Source organism: Humulus lupulus, chromosome 8 (genome assembly GCF_963169125.1).
Source record: "Humulus lupulus chromosome 8, drHumLupu1.1, whole genome shotgun sequence".
Classification (NCBI taxonomy): domain Eukaryota; kingdom Viridiplantae; phylum Streptophyta; class Magnoliopsida; order Rosales; family Cannabaceae; genus Humulus; species Humulus lupulus.
The window spans coordinates 33,804,162-33,830,905 of record NC_084800.1 but is presented as its reverse complement, the minus strand read 5'-3'; the positions used below and the strand labels follow the sequence as shown (position 1 = coordinate 33,830,905).

Below are 26,744 nucleotides of genomic sequence, written 5' to 3'. Positions count from 1 at the left end.
AATTGAATTAGGCAGAAAGAAAAAGAATTTTGTATTTTGTATTAGGAAATGATTGGGAGGATAGTTGATGAGATTAAATATCCTAATTATTTCTTCAGTGTTTAAGTCCAAGGTTTTGCTATTAATTGTTCTTTTATTTAATTTTTAATTATTGTTTTTGAATATCATATTTTCTTTTGTTTTATCTATAAGAATCGAAATTCTAATTGACCAAATAGAAAAATAAATTAATTGACTGGTAATTATTGAGGATTGAATCTTTGAGGACGATACTTTGTTTTACCAAAGTTATTACTAAATTGCAATACGTGCACTTGCGTAGCATATAAAATCCGCAACACCTTTGAGAATATTTCTTATAATATAATAACTTTAATGTTTTTTTAAAAAAAAAATAATTTAATCAAGTTAAGTATTTCGATTACGTTTCCAGATAGATAAAGGAAACAACATAAAATTATTTTGATTAGATTAATTTTCAAATAATTTTAATAAACAACATAATATAAATAATAATTATGAATCTGACTCTTTCAAATTTTATTATCATTCATTTCTCAATTTATTTATTCTAATTTTGACCATTCCTTAGTAAACGGACTAACAATGCCCATTTTCAATTGCATATATAAATAAGTATAAATAATATAAAGAAGTAATAATGATAATAGTATTATTTGCATGCATTGATTAAGGACTACCTCAATTTATTTATTTCTAAACTATTTTTCTATGTGGTATGGTACAAAACTTTCATATACTTGACAAGGGAAAAAAGAAAAGAAAAAGAGGGGGGAAAAAAGAGAGAAATTCAATGGTTACACATAATCATCGTCATTACCCAATAAAAATAAAAACAACAAGGCACTAGCTATTTGTTATTATTATAATGTTAAAAAAAAGATAAATAATAATTTATGGCAGGATTCCAGAAATACCCTTACTAAAATCCAGTTTGACAAAACTACGTATTCCCAAACCCAATATCACTTCTTATTATACATAGATTCCACCTTCCCGTCATTATTCCCAAGCAACAAATACTTATCCTTCCGCGTCAATCCTGTGCACTCGAACCCCAGCGTATCTCCCAACAGCCTCTGCACGTGATTGGCCACCTCGATCGCCGACTTCCCTCCGGCCTTACACGACATTTCCTCCGGCAACCTATCAAGGAAGGTGACCTCGTAGGTGGGCCTGGGGTTCATGAAGAAGAAGTATGGGTCCCAGAACTTCACTCCTCTCACGGTGGTCCCATGAAACATACTCTGCTTACAGTTCACAGCCACGGGGACGATCCTATCGCTCATCTCTGCAAACAAAGCACTGAATCGAAGCAAGTAGGGCTCGCGACACGTGGTGCCCTCCGGGCAAACCACTAGGTCACCCTTCTCGAGCAGCGACTTGATACGGCGCGCGTCGGCCTCGCGGTCGCGTGTGAGGGCAATGGCAGGGATGGGCGAGAGGAAGCGCGAGAGGCGGCTGACGCTATAGGTGACGGTGGAGACTTTGCGGCCCAAGGCGATAGCGCAGATGATGGGGTCGAGGGCCGTGCGGTGGTTGCAGACATAGAGGTTTCCGGGGTTTCCGCGAGACGGCGGCGGAGGTCGGTTGCCGCGGATCTTGAGCTTGATGCCGAGTATGGCATACGTATAAGGGACTATGCGCTCTGGGAGGGGGAGGTTGATGTAGACACGCAGGATGCTGAGGATGAAGCCGAATGGTAGCCAGAGGTAGGTAATGATGGCGTTGAGTATGTCCGGGCGTTGAACTAGGCGGCCATCGTGGAAGATTATCTTGCTCTTAAGGCGGTCGAGTTGGACAGGACGGGCTGTTTTGCTCGGGGGAACCATGTAACCTTCCTGCCCATCATAGCAAAAATTAATAAATGTATTACATATTATTTGAAAAGGAAAAACAATTCTACTTTATGTTAATGATCCATAATATTAACACAAAAGCAAGTTGTTTGCATAGTATAGTTAATAGTATGTTAATTTGTACGACGTAATGATACAATATAGAGTATTTTTATAGGACATTATGGTGAACAACACTTTATTCATATTGATTGGTTGGTATATTGGGTTTCACATTTAAAGTGGTGTGGGATACCATTAGTTTCCTTATCATTAATCTGCAATTATGGTATATAATAGATTACTTTCTTTATCCTCAGTTACTCACCACTTCACAAGTTAATGAAGACATTGAAAGATAAGGAGTACAGGTGTTATAAATAGTAATTATCCACGATTTGAGTCACACTCGACGGAGTAATTCTTATTTATTAAGACATCTTCACCTAAATTAATTGATTGTTTATTTATTATATAGTTTTATCCTATACACGTATTTAGAAAAAAACTAAAACCCTCTCACGTTTCTAACTTGTACGGCCATAAAAGTAATTACACGAAAGCAATTCAATTCTACCTGTGACTCTTAAAAGTATCTTTTCCATTGTCTAGTAATAGATCAGAAAGTAAATCGGACAAAGTTTAATGTAGAGTGTGAACACATACGTCACCAACGAAACATCTTAGGTCATCACCATAAGTTATCATTTGTCACTTTGAATGGTATACTAACTTTTGTTTCAACGTAATTTAAACTAATTATATACGAGTTGCCCACAAGTTTTCAAGGAATTGGCATATTGTTGTACGTCTAATCTACTATCCAGTAATGCACATCTTAATTTAATAATTATCATTAATTAATCCTAAAATGTCTAACTCATATAGTGTTTTACATTTTAAGATGTCAAATAATTACATTTAAAGTAATATTTTCATAAATCACATAAATCGAGCACTCATATGAGTTTGTATCTAATTTTCAAAATCTTTAGTAAATGTAATGATGGAATGACGTAATTACATAATAATTCAGAGAGAAATGCTAATTCAAAATATCTTACAAATTAACCTACAAGATAAGATACATTATTAACTTCCTAAACTTTCTTGCATTGAAATTTTCTTAAATGCGACATGAAATAAATACTTTAGAATGGACCACACCTAATCGTTTTAGCTGGAATGTAGTTGGGGAATTGTTAAGGCAATGGGTCCCCATAGGGGCCCGCAAGTCACAGTTGTAACCAATTAAACTCTTTTACTTCATATAATTATTTTATGTCTCAACCCATTCTCTCCCTTTTTCTTCTAAACTTTTCAATGTATGCCTAATACACAGGAGACCGTTGCTATTTGTCCGTATCAAAATTTATATTTTATAATATTTATTAAATTTAAATATGTAATTGAGAAAATTGACCAAAAAAATCTTTCACATTAAATTTCAAACTCAGCAAACTTATCAGCTATATTTTTTAGTAACATGCTTGATGATCACGTAAATGATATATATGCATGTTTATAATCTTAACCACATTTAATTAGCATTAATATATAATAATTAAGAGTAAGAAGATAAGTGATTGAGAGAAACCTTGCACTCAGACATGAAATCGTGATCAGACTCGCGATCTCCGATCCCAATATCCGGTGAGTCGCCGCCAAACTCTTTCTGAATGGCAATTTTCTTCCATTTTCCTACCAAAACGCCGGGACTCTTAACGAAGCCAGTTGCCTTCTTGGTCATGGGATTCACATCGATCTCCGTTCCCAAAACCTTGGTCCCGCCAAGAAAATCTTTCACGAACGGCTCCACCATCAGCGTCGGGTTCGCTGTTACGATTATCTTCCTTTCGCACTTGTCGAACACCTCGAAGCTCTCCGATCTCACGTCCGCCGCGTAAAATCTAAAATCAAAACCACAAAAGAATTTTAAATTAGAACGATCAATCGAGCACTTAAAGTTGTTAAGGAGTCTAAACGACCGAGTACGAACCTTGGCAAGACGGCGCGTGAGACGAGCTCAATGTCTCCGATCTTGAGGCCGGCAAAAGAGATGAAGATAAGGATTTGGATTCCCAAGGCTTCTGAGACTAAAAGATAAGCGAAGATGACGAGAGGGAGAGAGAGGAGGAGGATGAAGCCGCGTAGGAGGCTACCAGCTTCAATGGCGACGAGCATGAAGTAAGGGACGGAGCTTCTGGAGATCAGAAGCGTTCCGTCCAGATCTGCTGCGATAGAACCGTACGAAGTCGTCGTCGAATCGCCGCACTTTGTTATCGGCGGGAACTTTTTTTCCGTCGACGACATTGTTTTATTGGCTTCTGTAACACACAGAATATTCTGTTTGAGAGGGATGAGAACTGAGACTGAAAGGAGGCAAACGTTGGGGTTTTAAATGAGGCAGTTGAGGATTTCAAATTACGAAAATGGGTCTGAACTTTGACTCTCTTTATTAAAACTTTTCTTCTTTTTTTAATTCATTTATTAGAATTTACTATTTTGGCATATAATAACAAATCGATCCATTTAAGAATAATGTAGTTTGTACACTATATTTTAAAATTTTGGAATCTTAAAAACTGTCACTTATGTAATGCAAGTGACAATTTTAGATGAATTTATAAAATGGATTAATCTTTTTTTTCGTAGGAGAGTTCAACTAGTATTAGTGAAACGAGGGTTGGTGTAATTTTTTATTTTTTATAGCATTAGTTATTTGATATATATATACAATTTATCTATTTGTAAATATCTTTATTTCTTCATTATGAATAATAAATCTTAAGAATATGATGCATGCCTAATAATTAATGTCGGTGGTGATCATTAAGAATGTTTCATGGAAAAAAAAACCACTGGTCATAATATATTTGATAATTGTAGTTAAAAAAGATAGAGAAATGGGGATTCCAATTTAGAATTTATTTCATTATGTAAGGAATTAATCCATATATAACATATTTGTAAAAATATTACAGTCTACCAATTAAGTTTCCACTTTCATAACCTCTTACAATCTTTTTATGGAAGAAAGAGTTTTTTGGTTTAATTTTATTTTACATATTAATTAATAGGAGTAGGCATATAAAGAGTAATGATATGTGGTAACTTTTTTTACCCAATTATATTTACTTAAGATGGATCCTACTAAGTAAAAGTGATTTGCTACATAAGTGTGTGTAATATTTGAGTATAATTTGTGTGTGTACATTTTATTATTTATATATATAAATTAAGGATTATTATGGTTGGAAGTTGGAAATATAGGTAACTTTAGTTTAGGGTTGCAAAAATATTCAAATTTTCTTTATAGTTAGTTGGGGTAGTTGGAAACCTTGAATGGCTTAAATGGTTAATCTGCTTTTATTGGTGGCCATACTTTCTTGCTCAACACATTAATTAAACCCCTTCAAATACACAGCTAATTTTTTGACCTTTCTTTTATGTTTTCGTTTTTATTAGTTTCGATGGATATTGTCCAAACACTTAAAACTACTATACGTACTGTTTCATTAAGGAATGATTGTTTGTTGGGACGGTTGGTTTACCCTAACTTCTTCAAGATTAATAAAATAATATTAGTTTATCAAGTCGGAAAATAACTAAAGATTATAACATTATTGATTATGATACTAACCGAAACTTTTCGCACTAGTTTTTGCGTCATGATTATAAACGTCGTGGACGAATAGCTAAAGATCATTTTTGACCTGTGATGATGTGCATCGGGTGAAATATTGTAATAGTAATTCATTTATAAATATATAAAAAAGATGCAGTTAAATTGAAAAAGTGTGTGGCCTATATTTATGTCAAATTAATTTAACTATAAATTAGATTTAATCCTATATTTTAGGGTAATTGTTGGAACTTATCTATATAAGAGTAAATTATTAAAAAATAGAAAATGTGCTTTAATGACTCCCTAGAGGAAGAGTCCCACATTATTTTAGAATACTCATTTGTAAGGATATATAGATAGTGGACTTGAGCCTTTGGGTTGTGCCCCAAGGGGTACCCACTTTTGTGGAAGAGGGAGGAGTCACACAAAGGCTCACCTAACCACACGCGCGCGTGGCGCCGCTGCCGTCCAACCTGAACTGGTTGGTGTGGTGTGCACCTTCCTTATTATTTTTTGGAAAAAAATTATTTATTAAATATTATTTTATTTAATTAAAAAACGTGATTTATGTTGGTAAAACTGAATACCTTTTCTCTTCAGATTTTTTAGGAACCTCGTTTTTTATTCCCGTTAAAAAAGATCCACTTTCTCTTTAAAAATGGTGCGATTACTTTTCTGAAAAAATCACTCAACATTTTTTCGATTAAAAATTCCGAGCAGTAGCATTCATTGGGCTGTGGTATTCGGTAATTTCGTTCCTTTTTATTGCTGCAGCAACTATCTCAATAATTTTAAGACGTTTAGTTTCTGCCATGACTACCGATGATAACTCTGGTGTTATTGACATAAATAAACCATTTCGTTTTGAGGGTAACCATTTTAAAAGATGGAAACAGAAGATGTTATTTTTTCTCACAATGAAAAATGTTAACACTGCTCTGACTATTGATAAGCCTATTGTCACTGAAAAAGATGACAACAATGAGAAGGACAAACAAACTAAGGCATTAGAGGCTTGGGTTGAAAATGATTTTTTATGCAAAAATTTCATTCTCAATGGTTTATCTGATGACTTGTATGACTATTATAATTCTGACAAAAATGCTAAGGAAATCTGGGACGCACTGCAAAAGAAGTATGACACTGAGGAGGCTGGAACCAAGAAGTACGCTGTCAGTAGCTACCTCAAGTTTCAGATGACCGATGACAAGTCAGTGGAAGCCCAATCTCATGAACTTCAGAAAATCGCTCATGAAATAATTTCTGAAGGTATGTCTTTCGATGAACAATTTCAAGTTGCTGTGATTATTGACAAACTGCCCCCTGCGTGGAAAGATTTTAAAAAATTTCTCAGGCACAAAACAAAAGAATTTTCACTAGAAAGTCTGATCACTCGCCTTCGTATTGAGGAGGAAGCTCGTAAACAAGACCAGAAAGAAGAAGTGCTTGTTGTATCCAGCAACAACAACACTAACAAAAAGACCACTGCGGTTCTGAAACCCAATGGAAAAAACTTCAAGAATCAGAATCGAAAGCAGAATCCAAACCGCAACAATCAACCTCGGAACAATAATCAGAATTGGAACCATCAAAGGAACCAAAACAGGCAGCAGCAACAACCCCCTAATAATAATAATAATAATAAGAATGAACCTGCTCCATTTCTGTGCTTTGTTTGCAACAGACCAGGTCATATTGCACGCAAGTGTAGGAACAGGCCAAGCTCTGCTCCGCAGGCTAACCTGACAACTGAAGAGCCTTTCATGGCTATGATATCTGAGATCAACCTTGTTGGTGGATCAGAAGGGTGGTGGGTAGACACTGGCGCTTCTCGCCATGTTTGCTATGATCGAAATATGTTTAAGACATATACTGCTGCTACTGAGGATAAGAAAGTGTTGTTGGAAGATTCGCACACTACGATTGTTGCTGGTATTGGAGATGTGGAATTAAAGTTTACCTCTGGAAGAACTGTGATTCTTAAGGAAGTCATGCACACTCCAGAGATGAGAAATAATCTGGTCTCGAGCTACCTTCTCAACAAGGCGGGGTTTACACAGACTATAGGGGTTGATTTGTTTACTTTAACTAAGAATAGGATATTTGTAGGGAAAGGGTATGCAACTGAGGGAATGTTTAAATTGAATGTTGATGTTAATAAAGTGAATGCTTCTGCTTATATGTTGTGTAGTTTTAATACTTGGCATGCTAGACTCTGTCACGTTAACAAGCGCATAATCAAGAATATGAGTAGTTTAGGCTTAATTCCTAAATTATCTTTAAATGATTTTGAAAAATGTGACTATTGTAGTCAAGCTAAGATCACAAAAACACCACATAAATCTGTGACTAGAGAAACTGAGCCTCTAGATTTAATTCATTCTGATATCTGTGAACTTGATGGAACGTTGACCAGAAATGAAAAACGTTATTTTATCACTTTTATTGATGACTGTTCTGATTATACATATGTATACTTAATGAAAAATAAAAGTGATGCTCTTGATATGTTTAAATCTTTTGTGACTGAAATTGAAAATCAATTTAATAGAAAGATAAAGAGATTTCGTAGTGATAGAGGCACTGAATATGATTCTAGCATGTTTGTTGATTTTTATAACTCACATGGAATTATACATGAAAGAACTGCACCATACTCACCTGAAATGAATGGCAAAGCTGAAAGGAAGAATAGAACTTTTACTGAATCAATTGTTGCTATTTTGCTTAATTCTGGTGCTGCATCTTATTGGTGGGGAGAAATATTATTGACTGTATGCTATATACTTAATAGAGTTCCAAAATCTAAAAGCAAAATTTCTCCTTATGAAATCTTGAAAAATAAACAACCAAACATCTCTTATTTTAAAACTTGGGGTTGTTTGGCATATGTTAGAATTCCTAATCCTAAAAGGATAAAATTGGCTAGTAGAGCATATGAATGTGTGTTTATTGGCTATGTTGTTAATAGTAAAGCATATCGATTCTTTGATTTGAAAGACCATGTTATTTTGGAATCAAATGATGCTGATTTTTATGAACATAGATTTCCATTTAAATTGAGAAATAGTGGGGGTGCATCATCTAGTAACATGCCTGTGATTAGGGACATTGAGCATCATGAGGGGAATGAAACTGAACCTAGAAGAAGTAAAAGAACTAGAGTCTCTAAAGATTTTGGTCCTGATTTTTGTGCATATACTTTAGAGGAGGATCCTTCGAACCTCCAAGAAGCTTTGACCTCATTAGATGCTGACCTATGACAGGAAGCCATTAATGATGAAATGGACTCTCTTGAGTCTAACAAAACCTGGCATTTAGTTGATTTGCCTCCAGGATGTAAGACAATAGGATGTAAATGGATTCTGAAAAAGAAATTGAAACCAGATGGTACTGTTGATAAGTACAAGGTACGTCTTGTGGCCAAAGGTTTTAGACAGAGAGAAAATGTAGATTTCTTTGACACATACTCACCTGTCACAAGAATAACATCTATTCGTGTGCTTATTGCTTTAGCTTCTTTACATGATCTTGTTGTGCACCAAATGGGTGTTAAAACTGCTTTTTTTAAATGGTGAATTAGAAGAAGAGATTTACATGGACCAACCTGAGGGATTTGTGATCCATGGTCAAGAATATAAAGTGTGCAAATTAGATAAATCTTTGTATGGTTTGAAACAGGCACCTAAGCAATGACATACAAAGTTTGGCAATCTAGTTATCTCACATGGTTTTAAAGTGAATGAAAGTGACAAATGCATTTATTATAAATCTGATAATGACATTTGCACCATCATATGTTTATATGTGGATGACTTGCTTATTTTTGGTTCGAACTTGCATGTCATAAATGATGTGAAATATGTGCTATGTGAAAACTTTGATATGAAAGATCTAGGAGATGCGAATGTGATCCTTGGTATAAAGATCACTAGGTCTGAAAAGGGAATTTCTTTGGATCAATCTCATTACATTGAGAAGATTTTAAAGAAATACAATTACTTTAACTGTAAACCTGTGTGTACACCCTATGATCCCAGTGTAAAGCTATTTAAGAACACTGGTGATGGTGTAAGACAAACAGAGTATGCGAGCATCATTGGCAGTCTTAGGTATGCCACTGATTGTACTAGACCCGACATTGCCTATGTTGTGGGACTATTGTGCAGGTTTACTAGTAGACCTAGTATTGAGCATTGGCATGCTATAGAAAGGGTCATGAGGTACCTTAAGAGAACTATGAACCTTGGATTGCATTATCAAAGGTTTCCCGCTGTCCTTGAAGGATACAGCGATGCTGACTGGAACACCTTGTCAGATGACTCCAAGGCAACCAGCGGCTATATTTTTAGCATAGCTGGTGGAGCTGTTTCATGGAAGTCTAAAAAACAGACTATTCTGGCTCAATCTACAATGGAGTCAGAAATGATAGCACTAGCTACTGCTAGTGAAGAAGCATGATAGTTGAGAGGCATGCTAGTTGAGATCCCTTTATGGGAAAAACCGATACCAGCTGTGTTGATCCATTGTGATAGTACCGAGGCTATTGCAAAAATTCAGAACCGTTATTACAATGGTAAAAGACGTCAGATACGACGTAAGCACAGTACTGTTAGAGAGTTCCTCTCTACTGGAGCTGTAAGAGTGGATCATATACGCATCGATGAAAATTTAGCTGATCCTTTGACGAAAGGATTAGCTAGAGATAAAGTCCTTAAAACATCAAAAGGAATGGGACTAATGCCCTTAGAATGATGAATCACACATGATGGTAACCCGACCTATAGACTGGAGATCCCAAGAAATAGGTTCAATGGGTAATAACAAGTTATGATGTGATATGAGATAGATCATGCTATTACTTAAAGTTAACTTGAAGCATGAATTCCTGAAGGGACATAAGGATGAGTTAATAGAAACTCTTAATGAGATCTATACTCTATGTGGAGTGGAGTACCGAGCTACATGAGTACTCTTGATAGACTCACCTACGTGAATGTGGAAGTGGGGCCGCTTCCTATGAAATTTTGGGCAAATTTATAGAGCGTTCACTATACTGGGATAGACGTGCATGGCCATTAAAGCACGGGCTTTTGGACTACACCCTAGAAAGATTGTGTGTGGTGCAATGTTAGAGATAGAGTTCAAGACTACGTGTCACTCTAGTATATTCTAAATTGCATTCACTATGCAAAGGTTCAAGTCGAAAGATACCTTTGTTTATGCTCAATCTTATTGTTCTTAGGTTACTGCTCGATGAAAAAATATTTTTTAAATAATTCAAGTGGGGGATTGTTGGAACTTATCTATATAAGAGTAAATTATTAAAAAATAGAAAAGGTGCTTTAATGACTCCCTAGAAGAAGAGTCCCACATTGTTTTAGAATACTCATTTGTAAGGATATATAGATAGTGGACTTGAGCCTTGGGGTTGTGCCCCAAGGGGTACCCACTTTTGTGGAAGAGGGAGGAGTCACACAAATGCTCACCTGACCACCACACACGCGCGCGCCGCCGTCCGTCCGTCCGAGCTGAACTGAACTGAGCTGGTTGGTGTAGTGTGCACCTTATTATTTTTTGGAAAAAATTTATTTATTGAATATTATTTTATTTAATAAAAAAACGTGATTTATGTTGGTAAAACTGAAGACATTTTCTCTTCAAATTTTTTAGGAACCTCTCCCACGTTTTAATAAAACGTCTTTTTTATTCCTGTTAAAAAAGACCCACTTTCTCTTTAAAAATGGTGCAATTACTTTTCTGAAAAAATCACTCAACATTTTTTCGATTAAAAATTCCGAGCAGTAGCATTCATTGGGCTGTGGTAAACGACGGTTCTCTATAGTGCAGTGGAGGTCTGATACAGTGTCTAGACTAGGTTGTTTTATCCTGGGGACGACGGGGCTGATAGTCTGCTTGCACATCTCTGGGCAGTGCCGCGAACGTCTTAAAGAGAGCGACCTAATCCGCGACTCAATCCAGATTATTATTTGATAATTTCGTTCCTTTTTATTTCTGCAGCAACTATCTCGACAACAATAAATATGAATTAATTATAGTGTGTTATTATATAATCGATGATGAGAACATACATATGCATGCAGGTGCAGCTACTTATGATGCTCTCGATCGAGTATATGATAATTCTAATAACTTAATTTACGTTTCTCCTTCTAAAAATCAGAATATCTATGTCGAAGTTTTGTTATTTTCTTATATAATTATAGAGTAATAATATAATTATTTACACCTAAACGAGTATAAAATAATATTGTGAAGATTATATATTCGAAAATTTTATTGATTAATTTAATTAATATTGTTTTACGAGGGCTTTCGCAATTAGAGACTGATTTTTTTGGATAGGAATTTAATGCAGGTTTGCTGTAGTTGACAGATAAGGACTTGACATGTATATTTTATAAAATTATTTTTTGACACATCCATTTAATATACGAGACTTTATTATATTTTGATTAAATATCTTTACACAAGAGTACATTCTTTTGAAGGGTTTATCTTGTTTTATCATTAATTTTGTTTTATTATTTATTCGGATCATTAATAAATTATTTTTTAAATTTTATATTTTGTAAAATAGTTCATATATAATTCTAAATTCGATTTTGATCAAAATTTTCTCAACTAAAATCATAAATAATTAACCAAACTAACAATTTAGAATAAAAATAAAATCATTCTGCTTAAAAATTATAATATTATATTTAATTTTTTTTCATCAAAATTGAATTTATAAGTCTATTTAAACTATTTTATAAAATATAAGTTCCAAAAATATTTTTTTTAAAATACAAAATCTAAATAATTAATAAAAAAAAATACGATCAAAAAAAATATAATCTATTTTTTTAATACTAAATTGCAATATATAAATACTCTGAAATATATAGTAGCACATATACTCTTAACTAATCCTTTTTAAAAATATAATAAATAACAAAAGTCACTTAATTAATATGAATCCTGAATTAAACGAAAAAAGCAAAAAAGAAATAAAAAAACAGGAGAATGTCAGATGATTTAAAGGATTTAATTAATATATAAATTGATAAAATGAAGAAAAAATATATAGTTGATGATGATCAAGTCATCTTATAAGACCCCATACCATATATAATATAAGCTGATGAGACGAGGATAGAGATCGATCGAGGCCGTTAAAACAAAAACGCGGCATGGATAACTTTTTTTATTATATAAATATATACATATATATATATATATATATATTTGAGATCGCATTAATGTTAATAATGCGTGAACTGCGAACTCAGCTGGTAGAGTTGTCTTGTCCATCTTAAATTATTGTGCTTTGAAACAGTTTACAAATAGTAATAATTTATTTTTAAAAGGAACAACGGGGAAGAGCATGATTACTCTATTCTATTTATCAAGATATTTTATTAAAATTTTATTTTTTTATTTCACTTCTTATTTTTACATTACACCATACATTAATTATTCTATAATTTTTTACATCATTTAAATATTATTTAATAATTAAAGTAAAAATCACATATTAAAAAAGAAAAAATAATAATAAAAAATTTGCTAATCGGAGAAAAAAAGGACAAAAAAATTATTTACATAACTAATTTAAGTTTAGCTATATTTAGAATAAAATTTATTGAATTTAGTGCTAAGTTATTATACATATTTATTTAAAAGAACTAATAGAGTAAATATTAAATCATTTAGCTAAAAAAATTTATATTTGGACTATTTTAAAACAAGCATTAGAACTGCTCTAAGAAAGATAATATGCGTGTACAGCATGCAAAATAATAATAGTGCACATAATAATAATAATAATAGATAATAAAATTTTACATGTGTGTCATTGTTATAATTATTTAATTAGTAATATAAAATTTTAAAAAATTAACATTTTATATAATTGGAATTGGAGGCATGTTAAATCATTGGCATGTATGCACTTAATTACCCCTATTTATTATATATAATATATATTGTATATATATCACAGTCTCTCTCCATGGAATTCAACGTTGACCAATATAATAAAATGAGAATTGATAAGTTCGTGTCAAACTCATAACACTATAAATGGTGTTACACTAACATCAAAACTAAAAAAATTTAGAACTATATTTTTTTTCCATTCCAACCACAACACCAAAACTTACACTAAAATATATATTCTTTATTATTATATTATTTTTTAAAAACGTATAAATATAATATATGTACATTTAACAAGTTTTATTCGTATTATATTTAAAAAGTTAAAAAGTAAAAAAGTATACTAAATCATTTTTTGTCATGGTTTACATGCCACCTCAAATTTGATGGGCAACTGTAGATAACAGCATATATGTTATGTAATATATCATTCGGTTGGAAGACAATTAGTGTAAAATCACCAAAAATTTGGTGATATACCGTTCGATTGTAGTTGGCCTAAGGGGCACCACCGATGCCCAACACCATAAGTAGGTGGCATACTGCTATTGGTGCAATCCAATATCGGGTCCCACTTATTTGAATTTAATAAGGATTTGGGATATCGCTAACCAATCATAAGGCGACACCTCATGTGGTGTTGGACACATTAAGGTGCCAAATAGCAACACTCTAATGAAATTGAGTGCTTTTATAGCACATCTTATTTCTTCCCCTCATTCTTTAATTATTGATTAATTATTTATAAATATAATTTTGTTTGGGTTAATTTATATATCCTAGTATAATTTTAAATCAGAAATGATATTTCTTGACATCCTCTCTAAACACAAACACCCCCAAACAATTAGGTTGTCAATTTATAAAAGTTAAAATGATACAAAATATAAGTTTAGATAAATAAAATATGAATGTAGGATACTACCACTACTACAAAAATGGTTTTTTAGGACTAGCATTGCGAGTCCTAAAAATTTTTTTAGGACTCGCGGAGCGTGAGTCCTCTATTTGAGAGCCTTAAAAACTAAGGTTTTTTAGGACTCGCATCGCGAGTCCTAAAAAATCTAGTTGAGTGCCTTTAATTAAGTTTTTAGGACTCGCATTGCGAGTCCTAAAAAATCTTGTTGAGTGCCTTTAATTAAGTTTTTAGGACTCGCAACGCGAGTCCTAAAAAATCTGGTGCGAGTCCTAAAAAATCTGGTGCGATGTCTTTAATTAAGTTTTTAGGACTCCCATTGCGAGTCCTAAAAAATCTGGTTGAGTGTTTTAAGTAATTTTTTAGGACTCGCTTTGCATGCCCTTAAAAGTAATTTTTTTTAAAAAAAAAAATGCAGCTACAATTTTCGTTTTGATTTAGAAAAAATATATCCCTTTGAGTGTCCAAAATGTATTCTATATGTTAGATTTCTAAAATTTCAAAAGAAAATACAACAAAATAATTTTTTATTAATTACTCAAAAATATCATTTCAGTATTTAGTCTACTCGGATTACAAAATCATATTACATGATAGTTTATACTACAATCAAATTTTATCATCACCAAATATTAAACAAGAAATGTATACAATGTTAGTAAAATATATTTTTTATTCTAAAAACTTCAACTGTCAATGTTGAAGAAATGCATCTCAATATAGTATTGCGCCAAAGAAATACATCTCAATATAGACTTGCACATTATAAAAAAGTTATTTAATTATAAATATATTATAATTCAAACTTATAAATAAGTAGACAGACAAAAATTATAAATATATATATAATAAATGCGAGAATTAAACTATCATTATCATTATAGGTATTCATATAGTCAAGGAGCAAACAATATCTTATTAAATAGTACTATTTCATAAAATCTTATTCATCCAGTACATAAAGGTATTTCAAAACAGTAGCAAACTACACCAAAATCAGCAACAAAAGAGACCATAAATCTACCATATTAATCCATTAAAAACAGTGGCAGCAATCTTTTTCATATTTCCACACAAAACTAAGTACAAAAAATCTATAGAAAATCGGACAACATATCCCTAATTTACTAGCCTAGCCATCTATCACAATCAACACAAACATGTCAAACAAATCAAACAACACACAAGTTTTCATCCATATATCACCGCAGCACACAAAATTCTCAGAACCTACTTCACTAAGACATGCAAGTTCTCAATCTTCCGTTATCACCGCAGCACACAGAATTCCCATAACCTACTTCACTACGGATGAATATCTAAGATATTCAAACTCCACTAAAGTATAATACTAAAGCAATTAGAGAATAAACACATACACATTCCTTCGTTTGATCAAAGAAAAACATAATTACCAAATCAAACACTAAAATGGGATATTCCTTCATTGTTTTTCTGTTAAAATTCTATTAATAAAAAAGGGCTTTTAGTGTGTGTAACATTAAAATCATTAACTATAAAATCTCACCGAAATCCGCTAAGATTATTAATGTTATCATCATAAGCCTAATTTTAATAATAAAAGATGTAAATGTTCGAAATAAGATTCTAGCATCACCATCATAAATTTCTATCAATTCTCTAAAGACCAACAGTAAATTTCTATCAGCAAAAATAGCTTTAATTAAAGACCAACAGTAAATTTGAGAGCTATGCTCAGACTCAAACATAAAACTTTAACATCAAATCATCATCAAGGCTCAAAAATATATTTAATCCCCAATATCAAACAAGAATAACAAATATCGTCATATATAATTATAACTACTATTAATTGCACTAATATTTGATTAATTAATTTATAAAATGAACTAAAAATAGTAATATAATCTTATTCACATTTGACTTTTTTGTTTATTTTTTTTAAAGAATTAACAATTGACTGAAATTGCATAATTACTATTTGGTTAGGTTAATGTACCTAGGTGACATTATTAATTAGATGATCAAAGTGAGTATGTAAGGGAAAATTACAAAAAAAATTTGTTGTAGAAACTGTAACATTTCTCTGAAAATGTTTCATGAAGATTTGTAATGATCCATGAATGGGTACCAATTTAATGTTTCATGAAGTAGCGTAATGATTCATGAATAGGTGCTAAGATAGCTCATGAAACAATGTAATGTTTCATGAAAGAATGTGTTGGTTCATGAATAGGTATCAAAACATCAATAAATACCTCAGGTTTCACAGATTTCATATCTCCTTTTGTTTGTTCAATATTTTGCTGGATATTAGCCTACAAGTCTGTTGTATCTTGGTAGTGATATTACTCATACAAAACTCTTAATAACCTTTGAGAAGTGTGGCCAAATAAAACCTTAAAGGAAGGTGTCCATACCTCTAACCCATTTTTTAGTTTTCATTCTTTCTTGTCTCCTACACTACATTCTTCTCTTACATTTTTAACAATTGAAAAGATAAAGTTAATAATGCCCGGCCCGTCCAATTTTGGTTTTGATCTCCACATAAAGTTTTGCCCTCCTAGCATATTTATATATGTGTATATATAAGTCCCTAACTAGTCTAGTCTCAAATAAAAAATATTTAGGTAAACAAAATGAGTCAAGAACAAGAAAAGACAAGAGTTGTAGGAGGAGTAAGAATAGAGAAGTCTTGTGCAACCAAAAAAACAAAAAAAACAGAGCATAATCCTCAAACAAAATCAAGCCTATAACTGAGAAGATCACACATATCAGCAAGGCCACAATGCATCACTGACACTCCCCTAAAAAAGAAGCAAAACCCAGAGGAACATAACAAATATCAGAGATCAGAACAAAGGAGTCCAAAATCCCCAAACACCAGACCCTAGATTAATAATATTCAGATGCAAGAGCAAGTTCTAACTAAACATTCAAACAAAATCAAACCAGTGAGAGATAAGTTTTCCCAGTCATAATAAAACAAAATTGCATAAGCAATTAAATAATTGAAAGCCCATACATGTAAAAGATCACCAAATCATGTAGATTGGAGAAAAGATCATTTTTGAGGCTTTCCAGGAAAACACATAAATAATTTTTTCTTTTTCAATCTACATATTATTTTTTTTATATAAATTTTATCTCAAAATGATGTTAAACACTCTAATTTTCTCTCCAAGAATATTTTTTTGTTTTTAATAATAAAAAACAATTTTTGAGTATACCATGCCAAACATTCCTTCCTTGATGTTCTTCTACAGTTTTGGAGACTTATATGTGTGATTAATAATGCCTTAAATTAAAACATAAAGTAATATATGTACTGAATATATTTATATATATAGTGGTCCAAACGCTCCCAACTTTATTTTGTTTTCAGTTTTCACCAATTCATGAATAAAAAAAAGTATACATTATAACTGAACTGAGATGATAATGATATGTCTAATAAAATTATGATAATAATAACTCGGAATAATTTCCCTAAAAAAAAAAATTAATTAGTATATAAAATGTAAGATTCTGAGTTAGAGTAATATATACTTCTAACTCTAACCTCTCGATCGTTCGTGGAAAATTCTGGGAATCTCCACACATGTGACCTGTAATATCCAACATTTTCATTATACATTTTTTATTATAAATCAGAGTTTTAATACATAAAATGTACAAGTTTACAAATTTAAGAAATAGTAATGGAAAAATAGTGTTTAAAATATCATTTTATGTTTTAATGAGATTAAAGAGAGAGAAACTTGAGTAGTCAAGTATTGGACCCAAATGTCATATAATTTTAATTGGGGATTTTTATAAAATTAAGAAAGTTTTGCTAAAGGGCTTATTTGAAAAGAATTTTAGTATTTTGGGTCCAAGTGTAATTTAAAAAAAAAAGGCTTCAGCCTTTCTTTTTACCTGAGCCCCTCTCTCTCTCTCCTCAGAAACTCTCTCTCTCTCTCTCTCTCTTTCTCTCTCTCTGCGTGCTACTGTTGCCGACGACGCAGGAGTACTTTCTGGCCACCACTTTTAGCCACGCGCCGGACCGTTGGATTCAGAGGCCTCCGAACTATCGTCCCACGCGGGAATCTAGAGCTCACTCGCCGATTAAACGCCTCAACCACTCGATTTAAGTTCGGCCACCCCGCGACTTCAAAGTTGCGATTCGGCCACCTCGGGCATCCGTTTGCCGATCCGTCACCACCATCGTGCTCCTCGTGTTGTGGGCTTCAAAACCCAATAACTTGTTCCTACATCTACCATAGTTGGGTGGTGGGCCCACCACGAGCCATCGCGATCCACCGTAGACCGACGGTCGAAACTTAGTGTTCGAGGTTCCGAAGTACGTTTTGAGTTTCAGAAAATCACCGTTTGACTTGTTGTGGAACCCGATCATTGTGGTATAATTTCTTTGACCTATATTGTGATTTGATTGTGATTGATTAGAGTAATTGTTATTATGTGTATTTATAGTATATAATTATATATTATTGATATATGGAATATTTTCTGTAATTTACTGGCTGTCTGGGATTATATGTATTTTTATACAGGTTTTGATTTTGGGATTGTCCACTTTATAGCCGTTGTGCTGTCCAATTTTCTAGAAAATATTAGATATTAAATAAAGTATAAGAATACATATTTAATTGATTTTATATTAATATGGAAATTTTTATGATTAAGTAATTTTAATTATTATTGTTATTATTTTGTTAAGTAAATCAAGAATATAGTTTCATATATATATATATAAATGAAAAGTGTGATTTATAGTAAACCTATTATTTAACAATTATTCTTATATATTAATATTTTGTTAATATTTGAATATCAAAATAATATCAGTATTAGTTTCTTACAGTTATTGATATTTGTAAGACCAGTAAATTTTGGATAAAGTATATTTATTATATCACTGGAATTGATATTATGACCAACTAATAATAATATAATTATATCGATTATTACAACTTTATGTTAAAAATATGATTTCTTTTATAAAATGACTATTTGAATATATACATTCATATATGTATTGTTATTGAAGTATTTTTGTTATTAATATTGAAGTAAGTTTATTTATAGACGATAATTATTATTCTTGTTATTATTATCATAAGAGTACATTATCTTATGAGCAAGGTTTAAAGCATGATTTTATATGAAGAGTTATTTGTATTACGTTGATAATAATTATTATTATCATTCATATGGTATATGGTATTGTTAATATACACTATCAATAGTGTATATTTACGATTTTGATAGAATTTAATAAATGATGTGCCTTGAATAAGATTTGTATGGATTTGATTGATTGACTCTTGCTGAGCAATTTTAAAATAAGCTAAGGACCTAAGGTAAGTAAATCTCACCATTTGTGCTTAAGTGTAAGATGCATGACTACATTGATTGTGTACATCTGATGAGTTAAGTATGGTATGATGATGATGCATATGATAAGTATGTGAAGAATGGTTATATGAACACCATAAGGGTGTTGTGTGATATGTAATTGATGAATTCCGTGATATGTGAAAGATGTCTTACTTGGTTAAGAATGATATGAATTATGTGCAAGTATGTGTTCTTATGTTGATGGATATGTGGATTACTTTATGTTCATGATTTGTTATATGTTATGATATATGAAGTGTTTAAGTTTTTAGGCTGGAAACCTTAGACCTGAGCCATAGCTCTACGTTAAGGTATAACAACGCCACCAACCCAAAGCTTCATGTATTATGACTAAAGATGTTTTGAGTTATATGAGATGTGATACAATGCCTTGATTGAATACCATCAACATGAATCATGAACATGAACATTGGCATTTCAGCATCAGCATGTATGCATGGCATGTACAGTTATGTGATACATTATTATGTGATATAAGACCATGCATATGAATATGAGAAAAGTTATGAAATGCCTTGAAAAGTCTTATGTAAAATTTAACATTTTAATGACACAAGACTTAAGCAAAGTGATAATAATATGTTTAAAAAGGGTGCCACTGTTTTGATGAAGCAATTAAGTAAGTTCAGCAAAGAAGACGGAGGTCTATAAGACTAATAGTGGCTGCCCACTAGTATGGGCTAGGTCAGAGTTGACCATTCAGACATGCTTGCCATGTTCCCGTCTTTCTCCTCCATATGTGTAATAAGGATGGCAGCTATGGCGACGATGAAATGAGTGTTATGATGAGCCTAGCTGAGATGATGGCTAGCCGGAGGAGAACCCATGGGATTCTATATGATATGTGTAACAAGCCCTGCAGGCATTGGCCGAATCAAACAGTGTGCACAAGTGATATTGGGCCCATAAAAATGTGAAACTAAAAGAAAGAGCATAAAAATAAAGTTTGAAAGTGCATGAGCAATAAATGAAATGCATAAGTATATAAGTCAGCATATTAGTATATGTGCACTACAAACTCACGACATTCATGTGTATGTGTATGCATGAGATTTGCTTACTGAGCGTTAGCTCATTATGTTATTTTCCAACATTTTTCCAGGTGTGGCTTTAGCTGTTGAGCAACTTGTGGAGCACGGACTCAGTAGCAATGCAATAATGGTTTAGAGTTTTCATATGCCTGCCTTAAATTTAAAGTATTCATACGTGTAATAATTTCTTCTAATAAGTTTATATAAAAGTTTTAAATTTTTCTGTATTTCTTCGTATCATTTTATTTAATTCTTTTGGTCAAGTGCCTTACATACTCGTAAACCCTGGAATTACGAGTATGTGGCAGACGTACCCTACCTTAGGGACGTTATATGACCATTATTAATTAATTACATATTATTCTCTCTCACTTTCGTGTCAATTTTAAAAGTAAAATTCTTTAAAAGTTTCACCAAGTTACTTTCCTTTTTCGTTTCAAAGCTTATTATTTATGTTCTTATAATTAGTCAACACTCGTTTGTAGAATCATGGTTGACACACATATATATATATATGTGTGTGTGTGTGGATATAGTGAATGAAAAGAAATGGAGTAGTGATTGAAAAGAAATCTATATGCAATAATTTTGTTGATTGATCATGTAATGTAAGTATATGCAATAATTTTTGTTGATTGATCATGTAATTAGAGTTGTTTTGTTTGGTTCTAAGTAAAATATACAAAATAATTCAATATATATTCTCATATCATTCTTGTTTTGTTTGGAGAAAAGATAGAAAAAGTTAGTTCTCATTAGTGCACAAGAGACTATATAAAGCTCAAGAACCTAAAACGGAAATAACAATCCATCACATGGCTATTGTAACAAAGTTAGTTAAGCAACCACGACTGGCTAACTAAAACTCATGGACTCTCTTGAACACATTTCGGACGATACTCATGATCATAAATTTGCTAAAAACAATTTAAATAAAAAATTGGTGTTTACAAAAGAGACAAAGAAAGGCCTTGGGCTTGCATGAGGAACCAATGGATAAAAAAGAAGAGCTTAAGGCTTTGTATAAGTGGAAGTAGGTACTGTTAGGCACAAAAATATCCGGCTTGGCCCAAATATGCTCAAAGGTGCTATGCAAGAAAATTGTAGAACATGCATAAATTACTATAATGATATAATCACACAACATAATCTGACTGAGCAAAGCACGACATCAATTAATAGAAATATACTACATGAAAATTTAACAAAAAAATAGGTTACAAAAAAAAAACATATTACATGAAAATTAAAACATAGTAAAATACACATCTTGCACTGAAAATAGAAGAAAAAGAGAAAAGTCAACATGCCACTATCTATAAAAAATCGGACAACATATCCCCTAATTTACTAGCCTAGCCATCTGTCACATTCAACACCAACATGTAAAACAAATCAAACAACACACAAGTTTTCATCCATATATCACCGCAGCATACAAAATTCTCAGAACCTACTTCACTAAGACATGCAAGTTCTCAATCTTCCGTTATCACCGCAGCACACAGAATTCTCAGAACCTACTTCACTACGGATGAATATCTAAGATATTCAAACTCCACTAAAGTAATACAATTATCATTCAAAATTGTAAAATATTGAAAATTAAAAAAAAATCAAATACAACATACCTCTTGCAATTAGCTACCAATCCAATGCTTTAAGACCAATCAAAATATTAACCTATTCATTTTAATCAACATTGTAAAAAAAGAAAAATGTAAAATATTGACATTTGATTTTAAAAAGTTCACATAAGTATTGCAATGCCAAAATTACCCTAATCTCATAACTTTTTCTTTTTAATCAACATCCTAATGTTAACTAATTATTTATTTTCATATTATAAAAAGTCATGAAGTTGACCATATGTATAACTAAAATTGAAAAATGAAAATCAATACCAAACAATTGCTATTTATTTTTTATTTGTAATGACCTTTATTATTTGTCTAAAATGTGTCATCCTAATTTTATCAAAAAACAAAACTAAAAAAATTGTTTGACAAAAATCTCAAACTCCAAACCTATGGTTTTTTTTTAAAAAAAAAAAGATAATCTATAAATTTTAAATGAAGAAATACTAAGAAACACTCATTTATTTCAGTTGTAGTTAGAAAATTGCACATGGGTATTGGTATTTGTTTTTTTTTTAATCATATTTTAATTTTTTAAATCAAAAGTATATTTATTTGTATATTAAAACTATAAATTATATTAATACCCTATATTATCTATAAGTTAAAATTTGAAATTATAATATTATCAATTACAAAATATTTATAAATAGCATACATATATATTTATAAGATAAAGTATTTATTTAAAAATGTCAAATGTTAATAATTTTATAACAAAAAAAAATAAAAGTCAATAAATAAGAAAAATGGCATACATACAAGTTAGTGTAATGAAATATGGAATAAATAAATACAAAATTCTCTCTACTTGAGAATATTTTGTCTAATTTTTAATTAGAATAATTCCATAAATTACTGAATATCTAAGATTAAGTTTAGAATTTGATATATTATTAGGGTATTAAAATTATTACTACATTAATATAATCTATAATGTAATATTTATTATATATATATGTATATATTTATGCACTCTAAAACTAAAAAAAAACTGCTGCTATATATATTTATTTATTATATATATATTTAAAAAAAATATTTTAAAAAACTACTGCTATAATGTAATATTTAAAAAAAAAATTAAAAACAAAGATATACCTGAATCGAGCCTTCGACGAGCACCAGCGCCGCCAAGAGCCAAGGCCGTCCAGATGCTGTGCCGCCGCCGAGAACCATCGCCGCCGCTGCAACCAGTCGGAGAACCCACGACGCTGGAGCTGAGAACCCACGACGCCGGAGAACCTGCGACGCTGGAGCTGAGAACCCACGGGCCGACGCTTGCTACTCACCTCGCCTCCTCCGTCGCCGTTCACCACCCAAGCCGCCTCACCACCCAAGTCGTTGTTCACCACTAGCAACCACCCTCCAACAAGCCTGCCGAAGCTTACACAGTCCAAACCTAATTTAATCCCCAAATGTGAGAGCTTTATTTTGTGTGTGCTGAAAAATTTGAATTCTCCCCAATTTCGAAAAAAGTAAGTTTTCATGTGTCCTTTTTACTAACAATTTTAAGAACTTGCTTTGTGAGTCCTAAAAGAGTATTAAGGACTCTCAAAGCAAGTCCTTAAAATTATTAAGTAAAAAAATACTTATTTTTTATCTCAAATTTTTTTTAGGACTCATATATTTTGTTAGGACACTCATTGTGAGTCCTAAATTGTGTTTTTTTAGGACTATCAATGAGTGTCCTTAAAAACTCCATAAATATTTTTAAGGACTTGTATTTATGTGCATGTCCTAAAAAAGTGTCCCGTAAAGGGTATTTTGTAGTAGTGTACGTTTAATTAAAGTGAAAAAAAAACTAATTATATAAACATTAATGTAGAGATATAGTGGGGAAATATATATTTTTTTAATAGAGGTTTTTTTTTATAATGTATAATTTTGTATTCATAAAAAAAAAATTAATAGTGGTGTAAATCGTACATTCTATGATGACTCCTAGGAGAAGACGTTGAATGTCTATAAAATCTCATCCTAGGAGTCATCATAGGGTACCTACGTCTCCCTTGAAAAGACTTTGTATACATTCAATGTCTCATTTCGTGAGTATTCATTATTGGTTTTTGTATTTTTTTTAAATAAAAAATAATAATTAAATAATTATTTTCAGTATATTAATTAATAGAATTAAATATATTAATTTTTAAAAATGGAATTAAATTTATTAATTAAAAAATCTGAATTATATATAAATTTAAATTGTGAATTTTCTTTAATAAAACCGAAATACGTATATAATATGTTTTAGCTAGCTAAATATACAAAAATGTAATATTTGTTGTTAAACATAAAATTAACAATATTACACTAGCTAGCTAGACATATAGTAAGAAAGAAAAAGTAAACAACAAAAAAAACCTAATATTTGGGATGATGACTTTGAACTATCAGTAGCATATGGTTCGCCCAATGTTGTCGCATTTCATTAATTTGTGCTGGTGTATATGGCGTCACAACAAGGAAAATGGGCTTTTACTTCGGTTTTTAAACTTGATTTACTTCGGTTTTCGCTAAAATTCGCAACCACAGTAGTTCGGAGCGAAGTAAAAAGTAGTTAAAAACCGAAGTAGAATCCCCACTTTTTACTTCGGTTTTTACATAATAACCGAAGTAGAAAGTGGTGCACGCATCCATCCTGGGCACTTTCTACTTCGGTTTTTAGGTAAAAAGCGAAGTAAAAGGGCCACTTTCCACTTCGGTTTTTACCTAAGAACCGAAGTAGAAATGGGACATTCTACTTCGGTTCTTAGGTAAAACCGAAGTGGAAATTACTTCAGTTTTTACCTAAAAACCGAAGTAGAAAGTGCCCTGCATTTTTTTTTAATATATATTTCTGATTATTTTTAAATGGCCAAATTCTATTTATATATATATATATATATTTGGCCTAATTTTATTTAAATGGTCTAATTATATGAATTTACAGTTATATATATTTTTACAATTGGAATTGGTTAAGAATTTTTTTTGAATGAAAATATGATAACTTTCATTAATTAAAAATGTCATCATAAGCATATAAAACACAAGTACTTAACTAAGATAGCTAGCCTTAACATTAATACATTTACAAAAAACTAAACTTACAACTGAACGAACTTATAAACAAAATAGATTTACTGATAAATGTATGTCTTCAATTGACCTAACCATTCGTGTTGGATTGGCAAGAGGTTTGCAATCTCACAATATTGCTTCTTCCCATCAAACTGTAAAGTTAATAAATATAAATTAATTTTATAGATTATCGATACCAAAATAAGTTATAAAAAAGGGTTTATACATTTTTAGACCCTGTGTTTTTTCCCATTACCTGTTTGGACCCTGTGTTTTGATAAATTACTTTTTGGACCTTGTGTTTTGTAAAATTGTTAAAATAGAACCCTAAACTCAATTTTGATGAAGAAAAAATTGAATATAACAACACAGTTTTTAAGCATAATGATTTTATTTTTGTTCTGAATTGTTAGTTTGGTAAATTATTTGTGATTTTAGTTGAGAAAACATTGACCAAAATCAGATTTAGGGTTTTATTTTAACCATTTTACAAAACATAGGGTCCAAAAAGTAATTTTTCAAAACACAGGGTCCAAATAAGTAATGGGAAAAAACACAGGGTCCAAAATGGTATAAACCCTATAAAAAATGAACTTACTTTTTCTTTTAAGGTTTCTATTGCATTTGATGCCCGAACAAGATCTCTAATGTACTTCAACACATAAAAACCACATTCATGACTTTGTGGTTGTCTTGAACATGAAACATTGAATATCTTTGTAGGATTGCCGAGTAATTCATTGGAAGAAGCCTTATAATATGCACTATTTAAAAAGAAAATTAACAAAAGTTATTAAAATGTAGTAACATGTAATAGTTGTTGCATATTAAGAAATATTTTCAAAAATTTAAAACTTACCTCATTATCATTGAATCAATTTCTTCAGGACGTTTGTGTGCTTTCAGTGGATCCAAGAACATGATTTTTCCTTTTGACATTGCAATCACCAACATCCAATGTTCTCTAAAATAAGAAGCGTGTTAAGTAAAATAATTAAAATTTTAATATATGAATAATCAAATAAGAAAAGTTTACACTATTTCTTACCGTATGTTCCAAGGTATAAAGTATAGTTGACCAACTCTATCCATGGTCATCAACCAATCTGCCAAGTCAATGGTTGATCGTTCTACATCGTTAACATTATTAATGCTAAGACATTCAATGTCAAAAAACTTGTAAAAGACACGCCGATTTGGAAATAGGGCTCCCAAATGCATCTGCAAAATTTTCTTAAGTGTTAAATATTTTTGAAAAATTTC

At 31.5% G+C, this 26,744-nt stretch overlaps 1 protein-coding gene, 1 long non-coding RNA gene and 1 other non-coding gene across 3 annotated transcripts; all 3 read right to left on the bottom strand.

Moving 5' to 3' along the window:
* Window positions 1–851: 851 nt before the first annotated feature.
* On the bottom strand, window positions 852–4,216 carry LOC133796722 (probable glycerol-3-phosphate acyltransferase 8). The gene is made up of 3 exons (XM_062234368.1): window positions 3,859–4,216; window positions 3,457–3,769; window positions 852–1,862 (listed from the first exon to the last, which is right to left on the bottom strand). The coding sequence occupies exons 1-3, from the start codon at window positions 4,170–4,172 to the stop codon at window positions 987–989; spliced, it is 1,503 nt and encodes a 500-aa protein (XP_062090352.1). The 5' UTR covers window positions 4,173–4,216; the 3' UTR covers window positions 852–986.
* An 11,611-nt stretch (window positions 4,217–15,827) lies between these two features.
* LOC133799178 (small nucleolar RNA R11/Z151) lies at window positions 15,828–15,915 on the bottom strand. Its single transcript, XR_009876372.1, has one exon. It is a non-coding gene; the product is annotated as a small nucleolar RNA R11/Z151 (small nucleolar RNA).
* Window positions 15,916–16,935: 1,020 nt separating this feature from the next.
* On the bottom strand, window positions 16,936–22,478 carry LOC133793668 (uncharacterized). The gene is made up of 2 exons (XR_009874916.1): window positions 22,413–22,478; window positions 16,936–17,136 (listed from the first exon to the last, which is right to left on the bottom strand). It is a non-coding gene; the product is annotated as an uncharacterized LOC133793668 (long non-coding RNA).
* Between the last annotated feature and the right edge of the window lie 4,266 nt (window positions 22,479–26,744).

Excerpts from the sequence above, each read along its gene's own strand:
- LOC133796722 (XM_062234368.1), bottom strand. The coding sequence starts at position 4,172 with ATGTCGTCGACGGAAAAAAAGTTCCCGCCGATAACAAAGTGCGGCGAT. Across the intron at positions 3,770-3,858 it reads TCACGCGCCGTCTTGCCAAG|ATTTTACGCGGCGGACGTGA; the intron begins GTTCGTACTCGG and ends TTTTGATTTTAG. Across the intron at positions 1,863-3,456 it reads ATTTCATGTCTGAGTGCAAG|GAAGGTTACATGGTTCCCCC; the intron begins GTTTCTCTCAAT and ends TATGATGGGCAG.